Genomic DNA, 21,460 nt, shown 5'->3' on the forward strand with positions numbered 1-21,460 from the left:
TGTATATTAGTGTTGTTATTATTACTGTAAACTGTTCTGTTAGGTATTGAATTCACCTTATTTTAAATTACGTTGTGAAGTATATCGTTGGATTTTTCGAGAAGGAAAATGTCAAAATTATTTTTCTTTCTGTTTTGGGGATTAACTGTAAAGACTTTGTCCGCTTTTAATATAGCAACCGATTCTGCAGGGGCAAAGATTTTAAATATCTCCGAAAATTCATCTTATAATCGGTCAAGTTTGGCAGGATATCAATTTTTTGCATCATCAATAGCTGGTTCTTTAAGGTAATGGTATAGTATTCTTTATTTTTTTGTATATATCTTTATCCTCGATGTGGGAGAGTCGATTTCACAAACTAAACATAGAGTAACATCATTCACCCCGACCCAATCTCGAGTTGCCTGTGGTAGTTTGGGATATTATAGATTATAACTGATCGATGATTAAGCTGTCAATTAAGTGCTGGCTCAACAGAAGTTTGTACCCTTTATAACGCCTTACTTAAGGACGCTACAGCATGAGATCTCTGGGGATCAAACCCAGGACCTTGTGTATGGTAGAAGAGTGTTCTGACCACTACACCAAGCTATTTAAATTGACCTGACAAGAGTAACTTATTGCAGATCTGTGTTATTACTTATTAGCTACATTTACAAAATTAACACACACTTAGATTGACTTTTATATAACAGTTCTTTAACGTTTTATAAAAATATGCGTTTTTTAAGTATATTTTGTTTATAGTTTAGTTGCTGGAGCACCTAAATACAAAAGTGGCGAAGGTAGAGTTCTACAATGTTCTGTTGATAATATTGTTAGTACTCCTGGTAAGTTTTGTTTAATTTTATTGGTTTAAAAATATAGTAAACTTTGTGTTTAAAGAAATTGCAAGGGCATAAGCCCGGCAAAATTTAACTGGCAAAGGCAAATGAAACAGGCGAACGCAAAATTTTTAAAAACGCCTTCAGTAATTAGCGCTTTTTCGAAACAGTTCGCATTCCTTAGTTTTTGTCAAAGCAGTTTAACATTTCTGTTTAGCAAGTTATATGGTAGAATTTGCGCTGATAATAACGTTATTTTACTAATTTGTTGAAGGAAAATGTATTAATATTAACGTGTAGCATAGGCCTATAGAAATTTAAGTTTTTGTTATTAAGATTAAGATATATAAAATAAAAAAGAAACCTATAAATGATTATGGATAATTTAAAGTGCATTTCCATTAACTTGCTATTTGTTTTTTGTATAGAGACAGACTGTAGTATTGCATATGATTCCAATAGTTTTATACCAGGAAAATATCAACGAATAACTGAAGTCGATGCGTTTGGATTGACTGTTATTCAAACTAGCGAAACAAACTCATATTTAGTAAGTAGAACCTTTGGTTTTATTTTATTCTAAATTTTTTTTTGTATTTCTTTATTTCTTTATTTACTCTGACCAAGCCCGAGTTGCCTTTAGCAGTTTCGTATATTATAGATATTAAATGGTAATTATGCTGTTGGTGGCTCAGAATGAGTTCATACCGTTTATAGCGCCTTACTTAAGGGCGCTACAGCATGAGAGTAGTGGGGATTGAACACAGGACCTCATTTGTGATGTAGATAAATAGTATTTGCTTCAAAACGAAGTTTTGAAATTATTTAAATTTTTGCGGAACAATTTCTTTGGTGCTTTAATATACTAATACGCTTATGGTGGTACTACAGTAAAATTTTACCTACTAGAATAGAATACTTAAATATAGATCTTATAATGATAATAATATTGGACCACATAGGCGTGTGCTCCGGGAAGGCTGAAATATTGTGGGAGAAGTATTCAGCAAATGCCAGGAGCTTGTTACAGCAACAATATTGAACCAAACGAAAATTATGGAGATCTTGAATTGGTATCATGGGATGAAGTTGGTAAAAAAATTTGCTCTTTAAATTTTATTCAATTTAATTATTAAGTTTAACTAGTGTATCCTTCATTGTTTATATTATAGTAAAAATATTTTTTTTTGTATACACCTTTATCCTCGATGTGGGAAAGTCGAATGCGCGACTTAAACAGAGTAACATCAGTTACTTCGACTCAATCTTGAGTTGCCTTTGACAGTTTGGGATATTATATAATAGATTATAATTGCCCCATAATTATTCTGCTGATTGAGTGCTGGCTTAGCAGGAGTGTATACCGTTTATAGCGCCTTACTCAAGGGCGCTACAGCAAGAGATCAGTGGGGATTGAACCCACGACCTCATGGTGGTGTAGCAAGTGTTCTTACTACACCACGCCGCCGGCTATGATAAAAGTCATAGCAAAAAATTTAGTTTAATTTACAATATATTTTTTATCAGATGTTTTACTAGTATGGATTCAGTTTTTATATGTTTTATTTACAGTTTGTTTTACTACATTTTTGGATCTCGTATTTTTGGTGGATTCTTCTAAATCAATTAACAGCACGGATTTTGATGAAATTAAAAATGTTCTGATCAACGTTTCTGATGTGTTTCAAGATAGTATTGGTGGCTCAACACAACTTGGTGTTGTGTTATATGGAGAGGGAGAAGAAAATTTAATGTAAGTGTTATGAATAATGGGTAAAAAAAATGTTTGAAGATAATATTTATGTTGCCTTTTTTTATATATCTTTATTCTTGATGTGGGAAAATCGAATGCGCGACTTAAACATAGAGTAACATCAGTTACTACGACCCAGTCTCAAGTTGCCTGTGGCAGTTTGAGACATTATAGATTATAATTGACCGATAATTTTGCTGCTGATTAGGTGCTGGCTCAGCAGAAGTTCGTACCGTTTATAGCGCCTTACTCAAGGGCGCTACAGCATGAGATCAGTGGGGATTGAACCCACGACCTCATGTGTGGTGTAGCAAGTGTTCTTACCACTTCACCAAGCTGCCGGTGGTTGTTAAGAAAAATATTACATTTATGTTCAAAATTTTACAGAAACATTTCTTTGTTTTAATTTCTATATTCTTAGTCTTCTTTTGCAATTTAGTTTTTTTTATTTAAACTTGTATAAAAAAGCATATAAACATAGAATTTTTTATTATTATAAATATATTTATTTGTTTAGGGTTGAGACTCCTTTCACATCAGAGTTTTACAGAATACCCACAAATTTAGGAGAATGTAGTGATGTATCTTGCTTTAAGATGAAAATAGAAAATGAAATGACCCATGCATTGTTTGATAACACTTACACTGCACAGGCAATTAAAAATGTTGTTTTGGTAAGTGTTTTTTTTTTGGCAATTTATAAGAGATTGATAAGGGTAAATACTACCAATACTTCAACCGTTTTACAATAAAGCTAACAAATCCGGCAGCGTGGTGTAGTGGTAAAAACACTTGCTACACTCTCATGGGGTCGTGGGTTTAATCCACACTGCTCTCATGCTGTAGCGCCCTTAAGTAAGGCGCTATAAATGGTATAAACTCCTACTGAGCCAGCACTTAATCAGCAGCATAAATACCGGGCAATTATAATATCTAATATCCCAAACTGCCACAAGCAACTCGAGACTGGGTCGGAGTAACTGATGTTACTCTATGTTTAGGTCGCGCTTTTGACCTTCCCACATCGAGGATAAAGATATATACAAAAATAAATAGGCATATGTTAACGTTTAGAATGTGTTTTCTAACTCGAGTAATGCGGAAAAATCAAATAAAGTATTGGTTCTTATTACTGATGGAGTAGCTTCTGATAGTTCAAATTTGCAAAACAGGTAACTCTTGCCAGGATTCGCGTTTTTTTATTAACTTTCTTTACTAACTTTGTAAAATTGTGTGATCATTCTTCAATCAATTGTTATTTAGCTTCAGTTAAAACAGTTACAATCTTACATATGATTACTATGTAAAATTGGTAATAAATTTCACAAAGATTTTATCACAATTATTTTTGTGTTATTTTAAGCTTTGAATTAACAGAAGAAAACAATGTAACCGTGTATGCCATTGGTGTTGGTAGTAAAGTAAATTTGAATCAATTATACACAAGTGCAAACGGTAATACTGGTACTGATAGAGTCCTGAAGCTTGATAACTACAATCAACTTTCGAGAGAATTGACAGAGCTGGCAAAAATTATATCCAATGTTCAAAGTGAAGGTAAATACCTAAAAAAAAGTGTAATGCATTTAAAAGTTAAAAGTAATAAAGAGTAAAAATTTTTGTCTAATCTTTTATTTTACTATTGTATTATAGTTTAATAATAACATTCTTATATATATATAAAACAAGTCACCTACATTAATTTGGTTTGTCTTACGAAATTTATTATTTTAGGTCAATCTTCTGGAGTAGCAACGTCGTCTTATGAAAATGCCTTGATGGGATTCAGTGCCCACTATCAGCCTAAGGTTGGTTAGTTTTTAAAATTTATTTTGGTGCAATATGTTGTCACCTATTTTATTCTAGGTTTAAAGCCTAATTTAAAATAACAATATTTTTAAATAGAATAAAAATACACAGTATATATCAGTACCTTAATCTAACATATAAAAATCTTTGTAAAAGTATCCACGTACATTTAAGTTACTAGTATTAAAGATAACTGGTATGTTAAGGTGTACACACTTGACTACGTTAACTTATAACAACAATCTATAATTGTAACACCATGTTTTTGTAAATTTAAAACAAACTCTTGTGTTTAAACACAGACTAATGATGTTTTTATTGGAGCTGTTGGTGCATTTGAAGGAACAGGTTCAGTTGTAAAAATGGTGAATGGAAGTATTGGTTATTTACCTGAATTTTCACAACTACAGATAGCGCTGCCTGGAAAATCATTAGACTCCTATTTAGGTAAATAAATATTTGTTTTGAATTGTAATGTTGGCTTTTACCCAACAAGGTTTAGGGATTGATTTGTACTTCTTTAAGGTCATGATAACGTTGTCATCGGTAGTATACTAGTTAACTAATATTAAATAATAAAAATATATACTTTGGTATGTTTTTTGTTTTATAAACTTTATAAAATTACTTTATAAACTTATAAAAATAAGCACGTTTTATTAGGCTATGTTATATCGAGTGGTTATTATGATGGAAATGATATACTACTTGTGGCTGCTGGCGCTCCAAGACACGAACTTTACGGAGCAGTAAGTATTTCAACTTTATCTTTTTTGTTTACTTTTCAGTCTAAAGATCTGTTAATACTACTTAACTTTTTAACCGTTTTTTGTTTGGTTTAGTAGAAGCAAATATTGTTTCTAACTTATCTAAGAAAGCCGAGGAATAAAAACTTACAAAACTTTAATCTACAAAAAACTTTAATCTCAATTTGATGTTTAACAACGTAGTATAATTATTATTTTAAATAAATTAAGTGTTTTATTGAATTAGGTTTTAATCTATCAACCTACGAACTTCTCTAACCTCTCAGACCCCCAACTTATTAAAGCAACAAATTGCTTGACTTGTGAATCAAATAACAAACAAGTCGGTAGTTATTTTGGCGGGAGTTTGCTCTCTACAGACATCAACGGCGATGGAAAAGACGATTTATTAGTTGGAGCACCGCTGTGGGTCGGAGATAATTATGATGAAGGACGGGTTTATGTTTATCTTTCGCAAGCAAGCAACTCTGTGCAAACTTGGGTAAGTTTTGATTTTTTTTGATACGAGGCTATAAACGCTATAAACGGTATAAACTTTTGCTAAGCCAACACTTTATTAGCAGCTTATAACTTATAATATCACAAACTGCCAAAGGCAACTCAAGACTGGGTCAGAGTAACGGTTGTTACTCTATATGTTTAGGTCGTGAAGTCAAACGTTCCCACGCCGAGGATAAAAAATAAAAAAAAACAATCTTTAAAGTTACTTAATCGTATGTCGCTATTGGTATGCGTTTTTGAAATTTCTAATTTTTCACGACACAAATATTGTCATCACATCAATAATATACCAACTTAATAAATTGTTCTATAAAAAGGCTGTGAAGTTAGAGCTGATAATAAACTATATTTGTTTACAAATATTTAATTCTTTGTTTTTTTTCTATATAGACAACTACAACTTACCAACCAATTATATTAACTGGTGATAGATCAGAAGGTGGAAGGTTTGGTATGGCAATCTCATCAGCGGGTGACATAAACAATGATGGTTACAATGATGTTATAATCAGTGCACCATCTGCTGATAACAATAAGGGAGTTATCTTTTTTTACCACGGAGGTGTGGATGGAACTATGACAAATTTTGCACAGGTTTTTAGAAATTTTTTTTACAAAAACAATTTTTTTTTTCGAATTTTAAAATAAAAAAAAAACTTTAGGTTAAATCTAAAAAAAATTTTGGAAGATCATAATGCTTACCAATTGAATAATTTATTTAAAAATATATTTATTTTTTTCGCTACATTTATTAGGTTTCACTTTTTAATTTTTAACTTTTTTAATAGAAAATATCAGCATCAACGTTGGGATCTACTTTGCAGTATTTTGGTTTATCTGTTCAAGGAAATATTGACGTAGATAGTAACAATATTCCTGATCTGTTGGTGTCCTCAGCATTTACTGATGCTATTGTAGTATTAAGGTTTGTGGTATTTAAAAAAAACAACTTTTAAAATAAAAATAATGTTTTTAAAAATTTAATAAATGTTTAGTACTTGAAATGTTAACTGACGATATATAAAAAAAATAATATTGTTAATATTTTTTGTAGGTCTCGACCAGTCGTTGATTTTAGTGGCTCTCTATCTTTTAGTCCAACTGACGTAAACATCATTGAATGTTTTAATAGCAACGATTTCGATTGTTTGATAGTGAAAGCTTGTTTAACTCCGACTGGGAAATCTATTGAAAATACACTAGGTGGATACTTATTTGAAAATTTTTGTTATATATTTTTTTAAATAGCTAAAGATATATTATAAGAACATTGACATGTTAATCTTTTTACAAACACTTGGTATTTTTTAAGTTATATTAAAAATTTTTATTTTTTAGCATTGATTTTATTTTTTGTTTTTGTTTTAGTTGTAAAGTTTAATATTTCGGTTGACCCCGTGTTGAAAAGAATTCAGTTTCAAAGACATGGAAATAGTTCGCTCAATCAAATCAAAAGTGGGTTTGTTAAATTAACAAAGAATAGGGAAACTTGTTGGAATTATACTTTGTACGTCAGGGTAAGCTATTATACATATTTTTATATATTAGATTAATTTATAACATCAATTAATAACAAATAAAAATTTTTTTAATAAGGGTTTTTTTTTTTTTTTTTTTGTATATATCTTCATCTTTGATGTGGGAAAGTCGAATGCGCGACTTAAACATACGAGTAACATCAATTACCCCAAACCAGTCTCGAGTTGCTTGTGGCAGTTTGGTGTATATTATAGATTATAATTGCCCGGTAATTATGCTGCTGATTAAGTGAGGGCTCAGCAGGAGTTTATACCGTTTATAACGTCTTACTCAAAGGCGCTACAGCATGAGATCACTAGGATTCAAACCCAGGACCTTGTGTGTGATAGGCAAGTGTTCCGACCACTACACCACGCTGCTGGTTAATGGTTTTGCTGGTTAAAGGTTAATGGTTTTTAAACCATTGTTAATAGTGTTATTTTAATTAAATGCACAAGTGTATAAACTTATATGTTTTAAAACCAAATATTATGTTTTTACAGCCAAATAACTTAATTGATTATGACTCAAATATTACTGGAGTGATGTTATTTGAATTATACCACGAAAAAGATTCTGATCTACTTACATCTATTACAAATATGTAAGGCCAATGTTTTAAATTAATTTATTAATTTCAACAACAAAGACTTAGTGTTAATTTTAATTATTTTATAAATTTTTAGAAACGCAAAAACTCAATTTACTTCCATCTCAAAATTTAATCGAAGTTGTGCTAATCATGAATGCTTACCTAATTTACAAATATCTGCAAATGTTTTGCTACCAAATCTTACAATTACAACGTAAGTATTTAAATACTATTTAAAAAAATTATACCACTGAAAAGATTTCCTTTTTATATTAAATCTATATAATTTAGCATTTTATCAATAAAATAAGGTTTTTACATTCTGGTACTTTTGTGCCATTACTTGTAACGTTTTTATATTGTTGATCTTGTTTTATCTAGTTAATTAATCATTTTACTGCTGTTTTTAAATTCTTTTTGTGTTGTAAATACATCACTGCGAGGTCGTGGGTTTAATCCCCACTGCTCTTATGCTGTAGCGCCTTTTAGTAAGGTGCTATAAACGGTATAAACTCCTTCTAAGCCAGCACTTAATAGACAACATAATTACTGGGTAAATATAGTCTCTATAATAACCCAAACTGCGACAGACAACTCGAGACTGGGTCGGAGTAACTGATGTTACTCTATGCAACATTAGTTAGTATGCAAGTTATTAAATGCTTAGATTTTTTATACCAAAAGTCTTTAAATCTTGTTGTACCAAACAATCTTTTTCAGAACAACACTTGAAAACAACATCAGTAAAACAGTTGAAACAGATCTAAGTGCGAATAAAACAATATTGGTAATATCTTCTGAAACAATTCACCAACCTCTGCTCTTTAAAGTTAATCTAACTAACGATGGAGAAAACTCATTTGGCACAGAAGTTTCTATTTTATTTTCCGCCCAACTTAATTATTTAAAGGTAAATTATTGGAATTTAAAAACAATATTTATATATAGAGAGAGAAAAATACAAAAATGTTAATCTTAAATGCATTTCTAAGACTGGTAATATAATAATTATATAAGGGTAGAAGACTGAGTAAAAAATTAAGAAGCATCTTTTTGGAATTTGCAAGTAATTTTAAAAGGGGTGCTTTTTACTACACACCACTATATTTACTTGTTTTTCTAGGTTAGCTCTGTCAGTAGTTCCAACTCATTATTTCCAAATTGTATTAGAGACGATCGAAATGATATTATCAATGGAAGCATGAATACAAAACATTTAGTATACCAATATAACACTAACTTTGGAAGTATTATGCCACAAAATACTTGGGTATGTTAAATTGTTTGTTAAACAAAATAATCGTTTTAGAATAATTGTCAAGGTCGTTTTAGAATAATTTAGAAATTTAAAATATTTTAAAAGCATTTAACAATTTTGTAAGTTTTGTTAAAGTTTAATCTAAATAATCTCTTTTTATATTATTTTTAAACATTTTAGTGTTATTTTGAAGTTGAATTTTCAGCAACCAGATTAAGAAAAAGTGGAACTTTAAACAGTTTATATTTTGGCGTGACATCTTCTTCTATGTAAGTTAAACTTTTCTTTTTATAATATTTCTAATAAGCTTACATTTTTAATATTTATTTGTTAATTTTGTATTAGGACAAGTACAAATACAGAAGCTGATGTTAGTAATTGGGAATATAACATTCCAGTAATCTACAGATCAGATTTGGAAGTTAAAAGGTATTTAATTAATTTTTTAGTCAACGTAGTTGATAAAAGTTATGTACTAATCTGAGCTACAGATTTTATGCAAGATAATATTTGTTATTGAACTTTTAAATGCATGTTAAATTTAAACTATTTTTATATTACATAGAAAAGGAATTGATGTTGTTACATACTTCAACTTCACGGATATAAATTTAGAAGCTGATTCGGTTTTTAAGATCGGAGAAAACGTACCTACTATAAATATAGAATATGAGGTTACTTAACAATTTCATTGTAAATTTGAATAATATGGTTACTAGTATTGGCTAATTAAAGTAACCTTAAATACTAGGTTGTAAAGTCGGCCTTTTAATAAACAATACAAAAACATTAGGTCAATAAAAATATTAGTTTTTATATTTTTTAACTTTTAATTTTGTTTTAAATTAAGATTAAAGGTCTTGGGTTTAGCAATATACCAAACATTGAATTCAATTTAAACTATCCAAGCAAATTAAATTTAAACACTCAAAGATTATTGTATCTGTATAATGTACAATGTATTTCCATTGAGGTAATTAATTAATACATCTATTTTTGATACTAATTTGTTAATTTAATTTGATCAATAAGTGTTTACCGTTAAATTTAATATACTACAGCAAAAATGTTTATATATGTATTTATATATGTTTATATATGTTTATATATGATATTTTCCTATACATTAGTTTCATAAAATTTAGGTTTAAAATGACGTAAAATATTTTTAAATAATTTTTTATTAAACCTAACAGGGAGGTGCAACTTGCAAATGTGATAAAAATAATGTGAACACTTTGAAACTTTCAACTACAGCCATAAACCCAACTAGACCAATTATTAATGTTTATGCAAATCAAAATCCAATAACCAGAAATATTTTTGTAAGTTATATTTATTCTATTTTACCAAAACTAGTTTATTATTTTTTAATGTAATAATTCATAAATTGTCTTTTCACAAACAAAAATAAAGTTTTTACCATATATTTTATTAGTATAAATAATATGTATATAATACTTCTGTAAGGTTTTTAAAACTTAATTTTTTTATTTAGGATTGTTCTGAATTAGACCAACCATTTTTTTGCGAAACTTTGAGATGTGAAATAAACAATCTTGGATCTTCTGATGTCATTCAATTCAGATCATTATTTCGACTCTGGTCTCAGGCTTTAAGATTTCAGGTACGAAATTATAATTTTTAGTATTACTTTTTAAAATATATTTAAAATTCTTGCGATGTCTTAAAAATATGGTCTGCCTAAGGTTATATATACATTACTGTTTAATTCATTCTATTCCACTACAGCATATTATAATTTATATATGCCCAATCATTCAATTAAATATCGACTCTGCTGGAGTTTATACCGTTTCTAGCGACTTACTCAAAGGGGCTACAGCATGAGAACACTGGTGATCAAACACAGGACCTCGTGTAGTAAAACCAAGTGTTTCGACCACTACACCACGCCATATAATTTTAATATCTTGGTCTTAGTTTATATCTAATAAACTATATTAATATTTTCAATGCTAATTTTTTTACTTATTGACAGAATCAAACAAGTGTGGTTTTAAGAAGTGGATTGTCTGTTTCTACTTTACAATCTCCACTTATTTATAACAAAGACGGATTAAATTCAACTTTATTCACATCAAGGGTAAACTATTTATTATGGCAACATATTTAAATTAAATCCACACTGATCTCATGCTGTGGCGCCCTTGAGTAAGGTTCTATAAACGGTATGAACTAATCAGCAGTATAATTATCGTGCAATTATCATCTATAATATTCCAAACTGCCACAGGCAACTCGAGACTGGGTCGTAGTAACTAATGTTACTCTATGTTTAAGTCGCGCATTCGACCTTCCAACGTCAAGAATAAAAATATATATATAAAAAATTGCAAACTTTGTGTATTAATGTTGTATTTTTAGCTTGAATTTATTGAGTTGATTTTAATATTAATCGTGTTTTGAAGGTTGATGTTACCGCCAAGCTATATGAACCTCCTGTTATAATACCAACTGTGAATGCCTTGTTTATATTCATCTACGCTTCAACTGGCGGCATCTTATTTCTATTAGCCATCATAGCGACAATGTACAAAGTAAGTTATAACTTGTTTAAGTTAACAGTTTAACAGTTAGCGTTTAAGATATGGTATACGCTTTTAAATGTTTACATTTTAAATATAGGCTGGATTTTTTGGTCGCAGCAAGTACGCCATCTTGCGGATCGAAGCGGCCGAGGAAGCGAACCGGGTTGAAAGCGATGTTGATATTGTTGTTGGTACGATTAACATGAAACGTATTAGCGCTATGGAACTGTGATGTCATAATCTTGTTGGATAAAAAAGTAACGTTTATTATTTGTTCATAATTTTTTTGGCAGAAAATTAGTTTTAAATAAATATTTTTTGGAACAAAATTGAATATCGTAAAAACCAAGGTTTAAAGTGGAACTTAAAAAAGAATTATTTAAATAATATTGCTTGTTGTTAAATCGCAATATTTTAATTCTGTTGTATATTTTTATAATTTTATTCACTAAAATGGATATGTTGTAAAAATTAAAAAATAACTGTGACGATTTAACAAACTTATTTTTGTACAATTACAATATTACCATACAATATTACAAATATAATTACAATATTACAATTTTGAAAGCATTTTTTTTTAAACTGACAAAAGATATTTTAAAATCAAATATTTTTAGATATTAAAGGAGTGCTTCAATAAATCATTAATTGCAATATTAACAATGAAAAGTTTGTTTACTAAAAATCGTGCTTTTTACTTTCATAAGTCAATCAAAACTTGTTTAAACAGGGTTCTTTGGTTTCGGTAATCTTCGATCTCTTGTTTGTACAAGATATCAATCATTAACTTGGGTGATTTAAACTTTTAAATGTTAAAAGTTTTTATATCAGTGTAGTTTTGATTTAGTTTAGACCTGTATTACTTTGTAGTAATCTGTTTTCGATACAGTATTTAAATTATTAAAAATAAAAAGGGTCAAAATTAATATCTAAATCTGTAAATTTTGTTAATAAAGAGTAAAATACTAAGTCTAGTCAAAAGAAAATAAGATTTTAGGTTCTGCAAAGCTGGGAATGAATACAACAGGGTTTATGTAGGCCCTTATTTTATTTTTATAATTTATTGACTAATAAACAATAATTCTATACTTGTATATTAATTTGGTTCACACGCACGATAGTTAATTATTATATCTATTTGTATTTTACAAAGACTGATGACGTCGACAATTCTCGCTTTGTGACTTAATCATAAAACTTTAAAAAGTAAAATACAAGTGTGAGACGACCAATAGTTAAGAGCAAAAGTAAACACTTTAAAACCTAGTAAGGGTCTTGAAAACGACAGTAATCAAAAGTTATATTGCCAATATTAAAAACCGTGACTTTCAAATAGTTTTTTGACTTTCAAAAAAACTAATTTGAAGGTTTTTATAAGGCAGCTGCCTATCGAGTATAGCTTAACAGTAGGCTTTGTTGTAGTAAGCGATTATTGTTGTGTTATAACAACTGTTTATTTTACAGTTTAGTTTGTAATAACAGTGTGCTCTATATACGCATTTAGAATAAAAAATATTATTTGTTGAAATTATAAGTTTTTTGGTAATTTGAAAAATGTTTCACAATTTTAAATAACTGAAGTCGTGTTATAGAAAGTATTTAAATAGTATAAATTTTTAGAATGTTAAAATTTGTGTAGAAACAGCTGGGATTTACAAAAAAGTAATATATTTTATTCTTTTTTCTACATTTAATTGTAAATTTATCCAATTAGTGTGTATCTAAAATTAAAAAATGTATCCTTATTTATAAATATGTAACTAAACAGAATTAACAGGCTTATAAACGCTATAAGTTTTAGAAAATATGGCACAGATGTATGCCCTTGTAAAGAATTAACACCGTATAAAAGTAACTATAACGTCCTTAACATATAAAACAAGCGTTCCTACGCTTCAGAACGGTATTGTGTGTTATATTATAGAGCCTGAAAATTTAGTATCAACATAAAATATGAGACAACATGTATCCAATAGAATAAGGTAACCTGATATTTCAAAACAGTTTACGTTCTACTGAGTGTACACGGTTCGAAATTCCAGTGTCTTTTTGAAGTTCTGTTTACGGTTTATAAGTGTAACCGACCTACTGATGGATTTAAGATAGAGATTTTGACATAAAAATTAGGATTTTCAGATTTCATAGTCAAAAAAATGTTGATATCTTAATTAATGTTTAGCTAATGTTTTGTATGAACAGATATAAGTGTATTGACAATGCGTTGTAGCAATATTCATTCGACAAACAGCTATAAGAAACTTTAACAAGGGTTATTTAAAAACCAGTGGCCACATTGTCTCGTCTGGTAGGCTACAATTTAGGTTGGGCTAAGCCTACGGTGATTAAGCTGTGCTTTTGTTCACTAATCCGTAGCTTTCTTCAAGTAAGATTTCGTGTAGTACATAAACCACGGCTCAGAAGGGAGTTGTTATTTACATATGAATACAGCGTTGCTAGGAAAAATATTACACTTTATGTAGTGGGTTGTACAATGACATAACATAGTATATATATAAAGGGGTGCGAGTTTATATGTAATAACAGGCTATAACTGCCTATATAAAGTAGGTGTTAGTTTAAATAGTAGTGAAATGTTATAATTTAAGATTTATGAATTAAATAAAATTTTTCGCCAAAGAAATAAGTACCCAAGCAATTTAATAAAAACGTATTGAAGCCTGATAAGATTTTATAGACGTAGTTGTATTTTAAAGTTGCCTCTGTTAAGAAACACAAGTTATTGTTAAATGTATTGTTTTCATTTCTTATTCTAACAATAAAACAACATGTTGTGATTTTAACAAAGCAACAACAATAGTTATTTCTTAGAAAATCAAAATCGATTGTAAGAGCTACGGTTTGAATTAAGTCATTATGTTAGATTGTTAAATACTTAGCTGTATAATGATCGGTTAGTGTTACGCGGATGTTAATTGTTGTGCTTGCTAGGATAAGAAATCGTATACTATTGTTGGTAACTATTTTAAAGCAACGTTCGTGAGAAAATACGATTTAATAATAATTTATATTTGAAGATATTCTAAAAGTTCTACGTTTAGATTACATTTTAAAGCGTAAATTTTTAAATTTAAGTGATTGCTTTTGTAAAAGCTTCGCTGCATATGATCTTGGGTTCGTTTTCCACTGCCCCTATGCTGTAGCGCTCTTTATTAAGGCGCTATAAACAGTATACACTTCTGCTAAGCCAATACTTAATCAGCAGCTTAATAATCAGGCAATTAAATTCTATAAAATCATAAACTGGCAAAAGCAACTCAAGACTGGGTAGGGGTATCTAATGTTACTTTATGTTTAGGTTGTAAAGTCGACCTTTCCACATCGAGGATAAATAAATAAAAAAATTCAAGTTTAACTAGGTGTGTTTTATTGTTTGTGGGTGTAAGCGATCTATACTTTTCAAATTAATATTCTCTTTGCTGTCTATCAAAATTAGTACTTTATGATGTTGATTTAGGCCTTTTCAAAACGCAATTAATAACCGATTTCTAAACCATTTTTATAAGTGGATAGAAGTCCCCACTTATTTTGTACTTGAGCTTCAAGTTAGGTATTTTATTTGTCTTCGCATTGGTCTTTGGATAAAAGAATTTGAAGTTTAGATTTATTAAAGAATAGAAAATTGAATAGCACAGAATTCAAAGTGTGTGCATTGTTCAAATATAACTATTACTATAACCCAATATATATGTAATTTTTGCACTGATTTATGTATACATAATCGCTAGTGTATTTTGGTTAGGTTCTTATGCAACCTCTGTTGTAGATTTATTAATGCGCTAACAGTAGATAATTTGGCTAACAAAAAACATAAGTAAGTCTGTAAGTTATGATCTTGAATTGTTACCAGGTTAATAGTGTTTATAAAAGAAAAATTCAACTAAAAAACAGGGTCAGGGTAACAAATTTTTTTTTATAACGAAGCAAAATCTTTATTTTTTATAAAATTTTTTCTTTTGGTATTTTTCAAGGTTTAATTAAATGGTTTGTAAAATGGCGGCTGTCGACGTCTCAGGTATATCTGCAACAAAATTAGGAGACTTACCTGGAAATCAAATGCCAACCCTCCAGTACAACTTGATGGGCAAAATGTCAAATGAAAACCCTCGCAACACGCAGTTCAACGACATCAAGAAAAAGAGTCCTCCTAATACTGATAGAGCTGTTGAGAATACAAGGTTTAACCAAGCTTCGCCGTATAAGCGTAAGACTATAGTGCCACCCTTACCTCTTACTGCTAGAACCTCGTTGAATTTATCAACTTCAGACTCAAACCGAGTTGCAAGCTCGTCGGGTGATACTGAAAGTCAAACGTCGTCGAAATCTAGCGATACACGACGTGATGACGTCAGTGGTACGCCACCGAGTAGCAGTGGTGACCGGTGGCAGGCGTTTAATGCCAGAAAGGAGCGAACACTCTTGAACAATTTGCTAAAATTGGACGAGGAGGAGGATTTGAAATTGCATTTTTTTCCGAACGATGAGGATTTGTATCAGCAGTGGAAATCGAGCGAAAATCTGCAAGTTAAAAAACCGTTATCTACCTTTGGCAGCAGCGGGAGATATTCGAAAAATATCCCGTCAAAAACTTTAAGCGGGGTGCCTAAACAACCAAGCTCAAACAACTTTACCAAAAAACCAACAAAGTTAAACAAAATCTCTAAGATAAGCGGTTGGGAAACTGATCTACATAAACTGTACGAAAATCGCCGAGTCTCGGAACGTAAACAGAAAAGTTACAAAACAACAAATACTTCTGGTTTAGATAAAACTAATTTACACGATAAATATACGACCAGCGGTCCTGGTGCAGATTACAAATTTTTTCATTACACTAATATTGGACTTTACATGCAGCAGTATAGGAAGAATCACACTTTTGGGGCACCTGCAAGTACTCAGTCACGAACAGGTAAGAATTGTCTCAAAAAAAAATATAGTAATTTTTACAGGTTAAACTAACAATTGTGGTTATAATCTTATGTATTTAACGTTTATTCTGTTTGGGCGCAAATCTCAACAAGAGGTTATATTGCTTATAGCAGCTTCGCGTGCACTACAGCCATTAGTAGGAATTAAACCCACGACCCCAAGAAGTGAAGTCAAGTTGCAAATACTACACCATGTTTAATTTATTTGTTTATATACATATATATTTTGTAATGCGTTCGATTCGCACTTATTTTTTATTTAAAAGTTTATCGCCAGAATGCTCACATTAGGTTCCTGTTGATAAAACATATTTTCCTTTTAAACAGGATTTCTACAATCGTTTGCTAACCACTTACCGACGCAAGCGGAGATAAGCGAGCGAAATAATTACCCTGTTAAGCTGGACCCAACCGTAAACACAGAGTACATGAAGCATAGACTAACCACCAGTAACTACACTAACCTTCAACCGAATGGTCCTCATACAATTACTGAGCATCCTGTGGCGCGTATTTTACCTCAGAAACCGCCTGAAGTTTTAAAGGTAATTAAAGATATAAAGTGGGCTTTACCGGCAGCGTGGTGTAGTGGTGAGAACACTTGCTACACCACACATAAGGTCGTGGGTTCAATTTCCACTGCTCTTATGCTGTAGCGCCCTTAAGTAAGGCGCTATAAACGGTATGAACTCCTGTTGAGCCAGCACTTAATCAGCAGTTTAATTATCGGGCAATGATAATCTATAATATTCCGAACTGTCAAAGGAAACTCGAGACTGGGTCGAAGTAACCGATGTTACTCTGAGTTTGGGTTGCGCATTCGACTTTTCCACATCAAGGATAAAGATATATACAAAAAAAGCTTATCAAGCATTTTTATGTATATTTGGAGTGAGATGGCCATGTTTACATTTGTAGACATCAAATGACTGCTGTTAATTATAATCAATCTAGAGTTGGTTACACTTTCCTGGATTAAACGTTATTGGCTTGTTAATATTGATTACTTATTCCCTTATAATTTTGTGTTTAGCAGAAGTTGTTTTGCATACTTAAATATTACTTATACCTGTTTTATATACTATTATGGTCAATAGCCCGCCTTACAGTCATCATTTTAATTATGGTATTATTATTACAGTCGAAACTCTCAACTAATATTTTCCGGCGATAATTCACCAGCGCATCACAAGCAGTTTTTTTCGTTTTGTAGGCCTATAAATTGAACATACGTGTATATATATCGTTCACTAAGCTTTATTAAATATATATAATACGTTATCTTTTTTCTATTTAAACATAGTGTATCGATGAAACGAGATTGCCTGGGACAATATCACCAGCGACCCTTCATCCTCCACTACAAACTTCGTTGCTGAAATCTAATTCAACTACGAGTTCTAATACATTACTTAATAGTGATTCTAACATCAGGTATATATATTTATAGTTAAGTTTTTTAGGCTAAACAAACTTTAAACAGCTAGTATCATTTATTCCAAAAGAATTAGTAAAAAAGTAATAAAAGTAATAATTTTTTAGGTTTATTTAAATATTTAAATTCACAATTTAGTTTTGAATTTTTTGCACTTATATTTTGACTACAGTCAACATTGTACAAGCCAACCTTTTGTTAATGATGATAACTCAAAATAAAATTCGCGTTTAAAACCAGATCTAGCACTGTCAAATTAGTTGCTTTTGTGTGATTAAACAATATTATTAGTAGTTTTACTTCTAGAATAAATTAATTTAAATTTTTTTTAATTTTGTTAGACAAAACGGGACAACAAGTAAGCACTGGAACTGGAAACTAACCAACAACCATCGGCCAACCGAGCTGGGAACTTTAAAAACAAAACTGTTGGAGGAATCCAGTGATTCCACGTTGCAAATTAGTAGCGAACTAGCTGTAAGTATCATATGATTTAGTTTAAAAATATGTTTGGTATTTGTTACTAAAACCTTTAAACATTTGTAATGTGCATTTTTTTGTTATTTTTATCATAAAATCTTTAATAATCAAATTTATGAGTGCGTTTTTCCTTACAATCAAAGATCTAATATTTGCACTAACATTTGATTAAGTTTCACTAACCAGTGTTGTGTTATCAACTTTAACAAAAACAGGATGAGAAACCTAGATTGCAAGTTTCACGACATTACATCACCCTTGCTGCACCCATCATTGTCAAACGACTTCATTATCGAAAATTTCCAGTGAAGAATTGATTTGTAAATTTGTAATTGTGTTTTGGTAATGTATAAGGCTAAATTTTAAAGCTTAAAGAGATGGTTCGGTCTCAGAGTTTCTTTTTTAATTATTTAATTATGTTGGAATTTTTCCAACTTGCACGAGGATATCATTATTTTAAAAATTGGTCAAGTAGTTTTCGAGATATCAGGATTTGCAGTGAAAATATTGTAAATAGGGAAAGTCCCTACGCTCGCGAGTCACGTGACGCACGACGTCATCGTCGTAAGATCTTATGCTGGCAGACGTACGAAAATATTCTAATTTTGCCCATTTTGAGCCGTTTGTTGTACATTTTGTAATTTTTTTTTTGCAGAAAACAAACTAAGCATAAAAAGCAATGTTTAGCCTTATCATATAAGACATTTTTTACTTTTAAAGTATTTTTAATTGGGTTTAATTGAGAACCATCTCTTTATGCCAAAAAATTGATGCACTTTTTATATATAATAGCCCTTTTTAACTCTCAAACTAATAAAAAAAGAATAATGCAATAACATTATTTTTGTTAATATTTGAATGTGTTTTTTTTGGTATAAATTATTTAAAATTTATAAAATATTTGTATTTTGTTCTATTCTCGATCGATGCAGTTTCGCACGATCAAGTTCTTTTGTTTTTTTTTCACAAATAACACGCGTGTTGTTTGTTTTTGTCCTTTTAAAGATGGATGACGTGTCCTTTAGAGAGCCATTCAAGCATCGGCGGAAAACGAAGGAGGCAGCTGGCAAACTGTTCACGCCTTCCGTGGAGCACCGCGCGGCGGCGCTAGAGTGCAACGAGACCGCCGAATCAAGGCCGCAACGGTTTCTTACTCCGGATCAAGAACTCTTCGATTCTACAAGGAAACTTGAAGCCCAGCATAACTCGGTGCTGAAGGAATTCGAAATTCCAACGTCACCGCAGAATGATGACGTCACACCCTATCAAATACAACACAAGGTATTTCACGTACCCCGTACACGATTACAGCAGTTGGACGACGGTATACGATTTCCCAGGCATGATGAGTATGCGGTGCCTGAGAATCTTAGAGCCGAAGGTCTGTGGGCTGAAAGCCCGGAGCGAACTGTGTCAACTTCCCCGGATCGCGGATCAAATTCCCCGCATACACGAGGAGTTCGTCTCAAGGCCCTTATTGCTGCTGAGATACAAAACCTTCAGCTTCGTAAGACCATGACATCTGACCAGAGACAAAAACTCGACACATTTAGGCGTGCGTTGTCTAACAGTAGCTACCATAGCCCAGCCCCTAGTCCTTCCATAAGTCCTGAACAGAATGGTAAAATCATTGCTGGTAGCGTGCGAGCGTTCTACGCAAGGTTAGCGAACAACGAGTTCTGTAGCAACCAACAGGAGCGTTTTAACCGAAGAAATGCCAAAGTCGCGTTTAATAATAACAACTATAAAGAAGATATTGAAGGGAACAAACCGATTATTTATGTAAGCCAGCCTGGTATATCACCAATTATCACAACTGACAAACCGCAAGTGAAAGAACCTATATCAAAGCCTAGCTCTGGTAAACGTATAATAGGCGGGGTTTCAAATAAAACCGCAAGACCTACAACGACAGTTGATACTACGCAGTTTACAAGAATAACAGATCTACTGCGTATTAAGAAAAGGCGGCAAAATATTGAAGGAAAACGTACCATGGCTGCTTCTGCGCAGAATTCACGGAAAAATGCTATAACTTTGAAGCTGAATCGAATTAGAAAAGAGCTAAGGTCAGCACCTGGTGAACATTTATCTAGAAATGGCAACAATAAACAAAACAAAACTTAAAGATGAAGAAAAATTAAGTGGCATTTTGCATGATTTTTGACATTTTTTATGTTTTTTTTAAAGTAATGTAACCCTTATTCCGCCCTATTTGCTAATTTACTTAATCTAATGTCAGGTGATTTTATAATGCAAAATATATTATCAAAATATTAAAGCAAATAACATTATATGTTAGTTGTGTTATTGCTTATTGCCTTTTTTGCATTTTTACACATTTTTAGGATCGTTATATATTTTTAAATTTTTATATTATCAAAGTTTTCTTACTTTTACTGTCTTCTGTTTTTATTTTACTTCACTTATCGAAATTTAAATAAAGTTATATTTGCTAAAAAAAATTATTAATATTTTATCTAAACAAACACTTAAAAATGTAAATGTTAAATTAATACTAAACATTGAAATATCCTTTTCTTGGTATTTCATTTTACCATCGATGTACATAACGTTATTTTATGTAACTCAAAACTTACGCAGCCTTAATTTTAGGCAAAGCACAGATTTAAGCATTTTTCTCTTTTTTTCTGACGGCGTGGGCATCATGCTGTGTTAAAGGCAAAATACGTGCTTTTAAAACGTTAAGGCTTAACTAAACCTAACTTGTATGTGGTAGTAGGTAAACATTTCTTTTGTTAAGCCAAAGCTTATATTGTTTAAAGGATTAATTAATCTGTATTCAAGTTTACCGTACCGGATAATGAAAATCAAAAGCTGCAAGTTTAGCAATGGATTATTATGAATACCAATTCCAATAGATATCCACAAACAACGTGTACAATGGATTACCAAGACATCTGAAGGTATTTTGATTTAAAGTGATTATAACAAATGTATGTCCTATGCCTATATTGATTTGGTATATGTAAATAACAACATATTGGGTTTTTAAATG

General features: G+C 30.8%; 2 protein-coding genes across 3 annotated transcripts; both read left to right on the top strand.

The window, feature by feature from the left end:
* The first annotated feature begins 108 nt into the window (after window positions 1-108).
* LOC145742600 (integrin alpha-11-like) lies at window positions 109-11,806 on the top strand. Its single transcript, XM_082560376.1, has 29 exons — window positions 109-287; window positions 748-830; window positions 1,253-1,374; window positions 1,787-1,916; window positions 2,397-2,577; window positions 3,095-3,251; window positions 3,652-3,749; window positions 3,941-4,134; window positions 4,312-4,385; window positions 4,689-4,833; window positions 5,050-5,135; window positions 5,380-5,634; window positions 6,045-6,248; window positions 6,443-6,579; window positions 6,709-6,857; window positions 7,023-7,171; window positions 7,676-7,776; window positions 7,859-7,978; window positions 8,485-8,674; window positions 8,888-9,034; window positions 9,203-9,291; window positions 9,368-9,451; window positions 9,588-9,696; window positions 9,873-9,995; window positions 10,219-10,347; window positions 10,521-10,649; window positions 11,025-11,129; window positions 11,455-11,583; window positions 11,672-11,806. Exons 1-29 carry the CDS (start codon window positions 109-111, stop codon window positions 11,804-11,806), a joined length of 3,933 nt encoding a protein of 1,310 aa, XP_082416502.1.
* Window positions 11,807-15,572: 3,766 nt separating this feature from the next.
* LOC145742712 (uncharacterized) lies at window positions 15,573-20,890 on the top strand. Of its 2 annotated transcripts, XM_082560493.1 has the most exons (6): window positions 15,573-16,507; window positions 16,854-17,071; window positions 17,830-17,960; window positions 18,303-18,438; window positions 18,657-18,746; window positions 19,447-20,890. In XM_082560493.1, exons 1-6 carry the CDS (start codon window positions 15,577-15,579, stop codon window positions 20,566-20,568), a joined length of 2,628 nt encoding a protein of 875 aa, XP_082416619.1. In that variant the 5' UTR covers window positions 15,573-15,576; the 3' UTR covers window positions 20,569-20,890. The 2 variants fall into 2 exon arrangements, with proteins under 2 accessions (XP_082416619.1, XP_082416620.1); XM_082560494.1 differs by lacking the exon at window positions 18,657-18,746.
* Window positions 20,891-21,460: the final 570 nt, after the last annotated feature.

This window comes from Corella eumyota, chromosome 2 (assembly GCF_963082875.1).
Source record: "Corella eumyota chromosome 2, kaCorEumy4.1, whole genome shotgun sequence".
NCBI classification, from domain to species: domain Eukaryota; kingdom Metazoa; phylum Chordata; class Ascidiacea; order Phlebobranchia; family Corellidae; genus Corella; species Corella eumyota.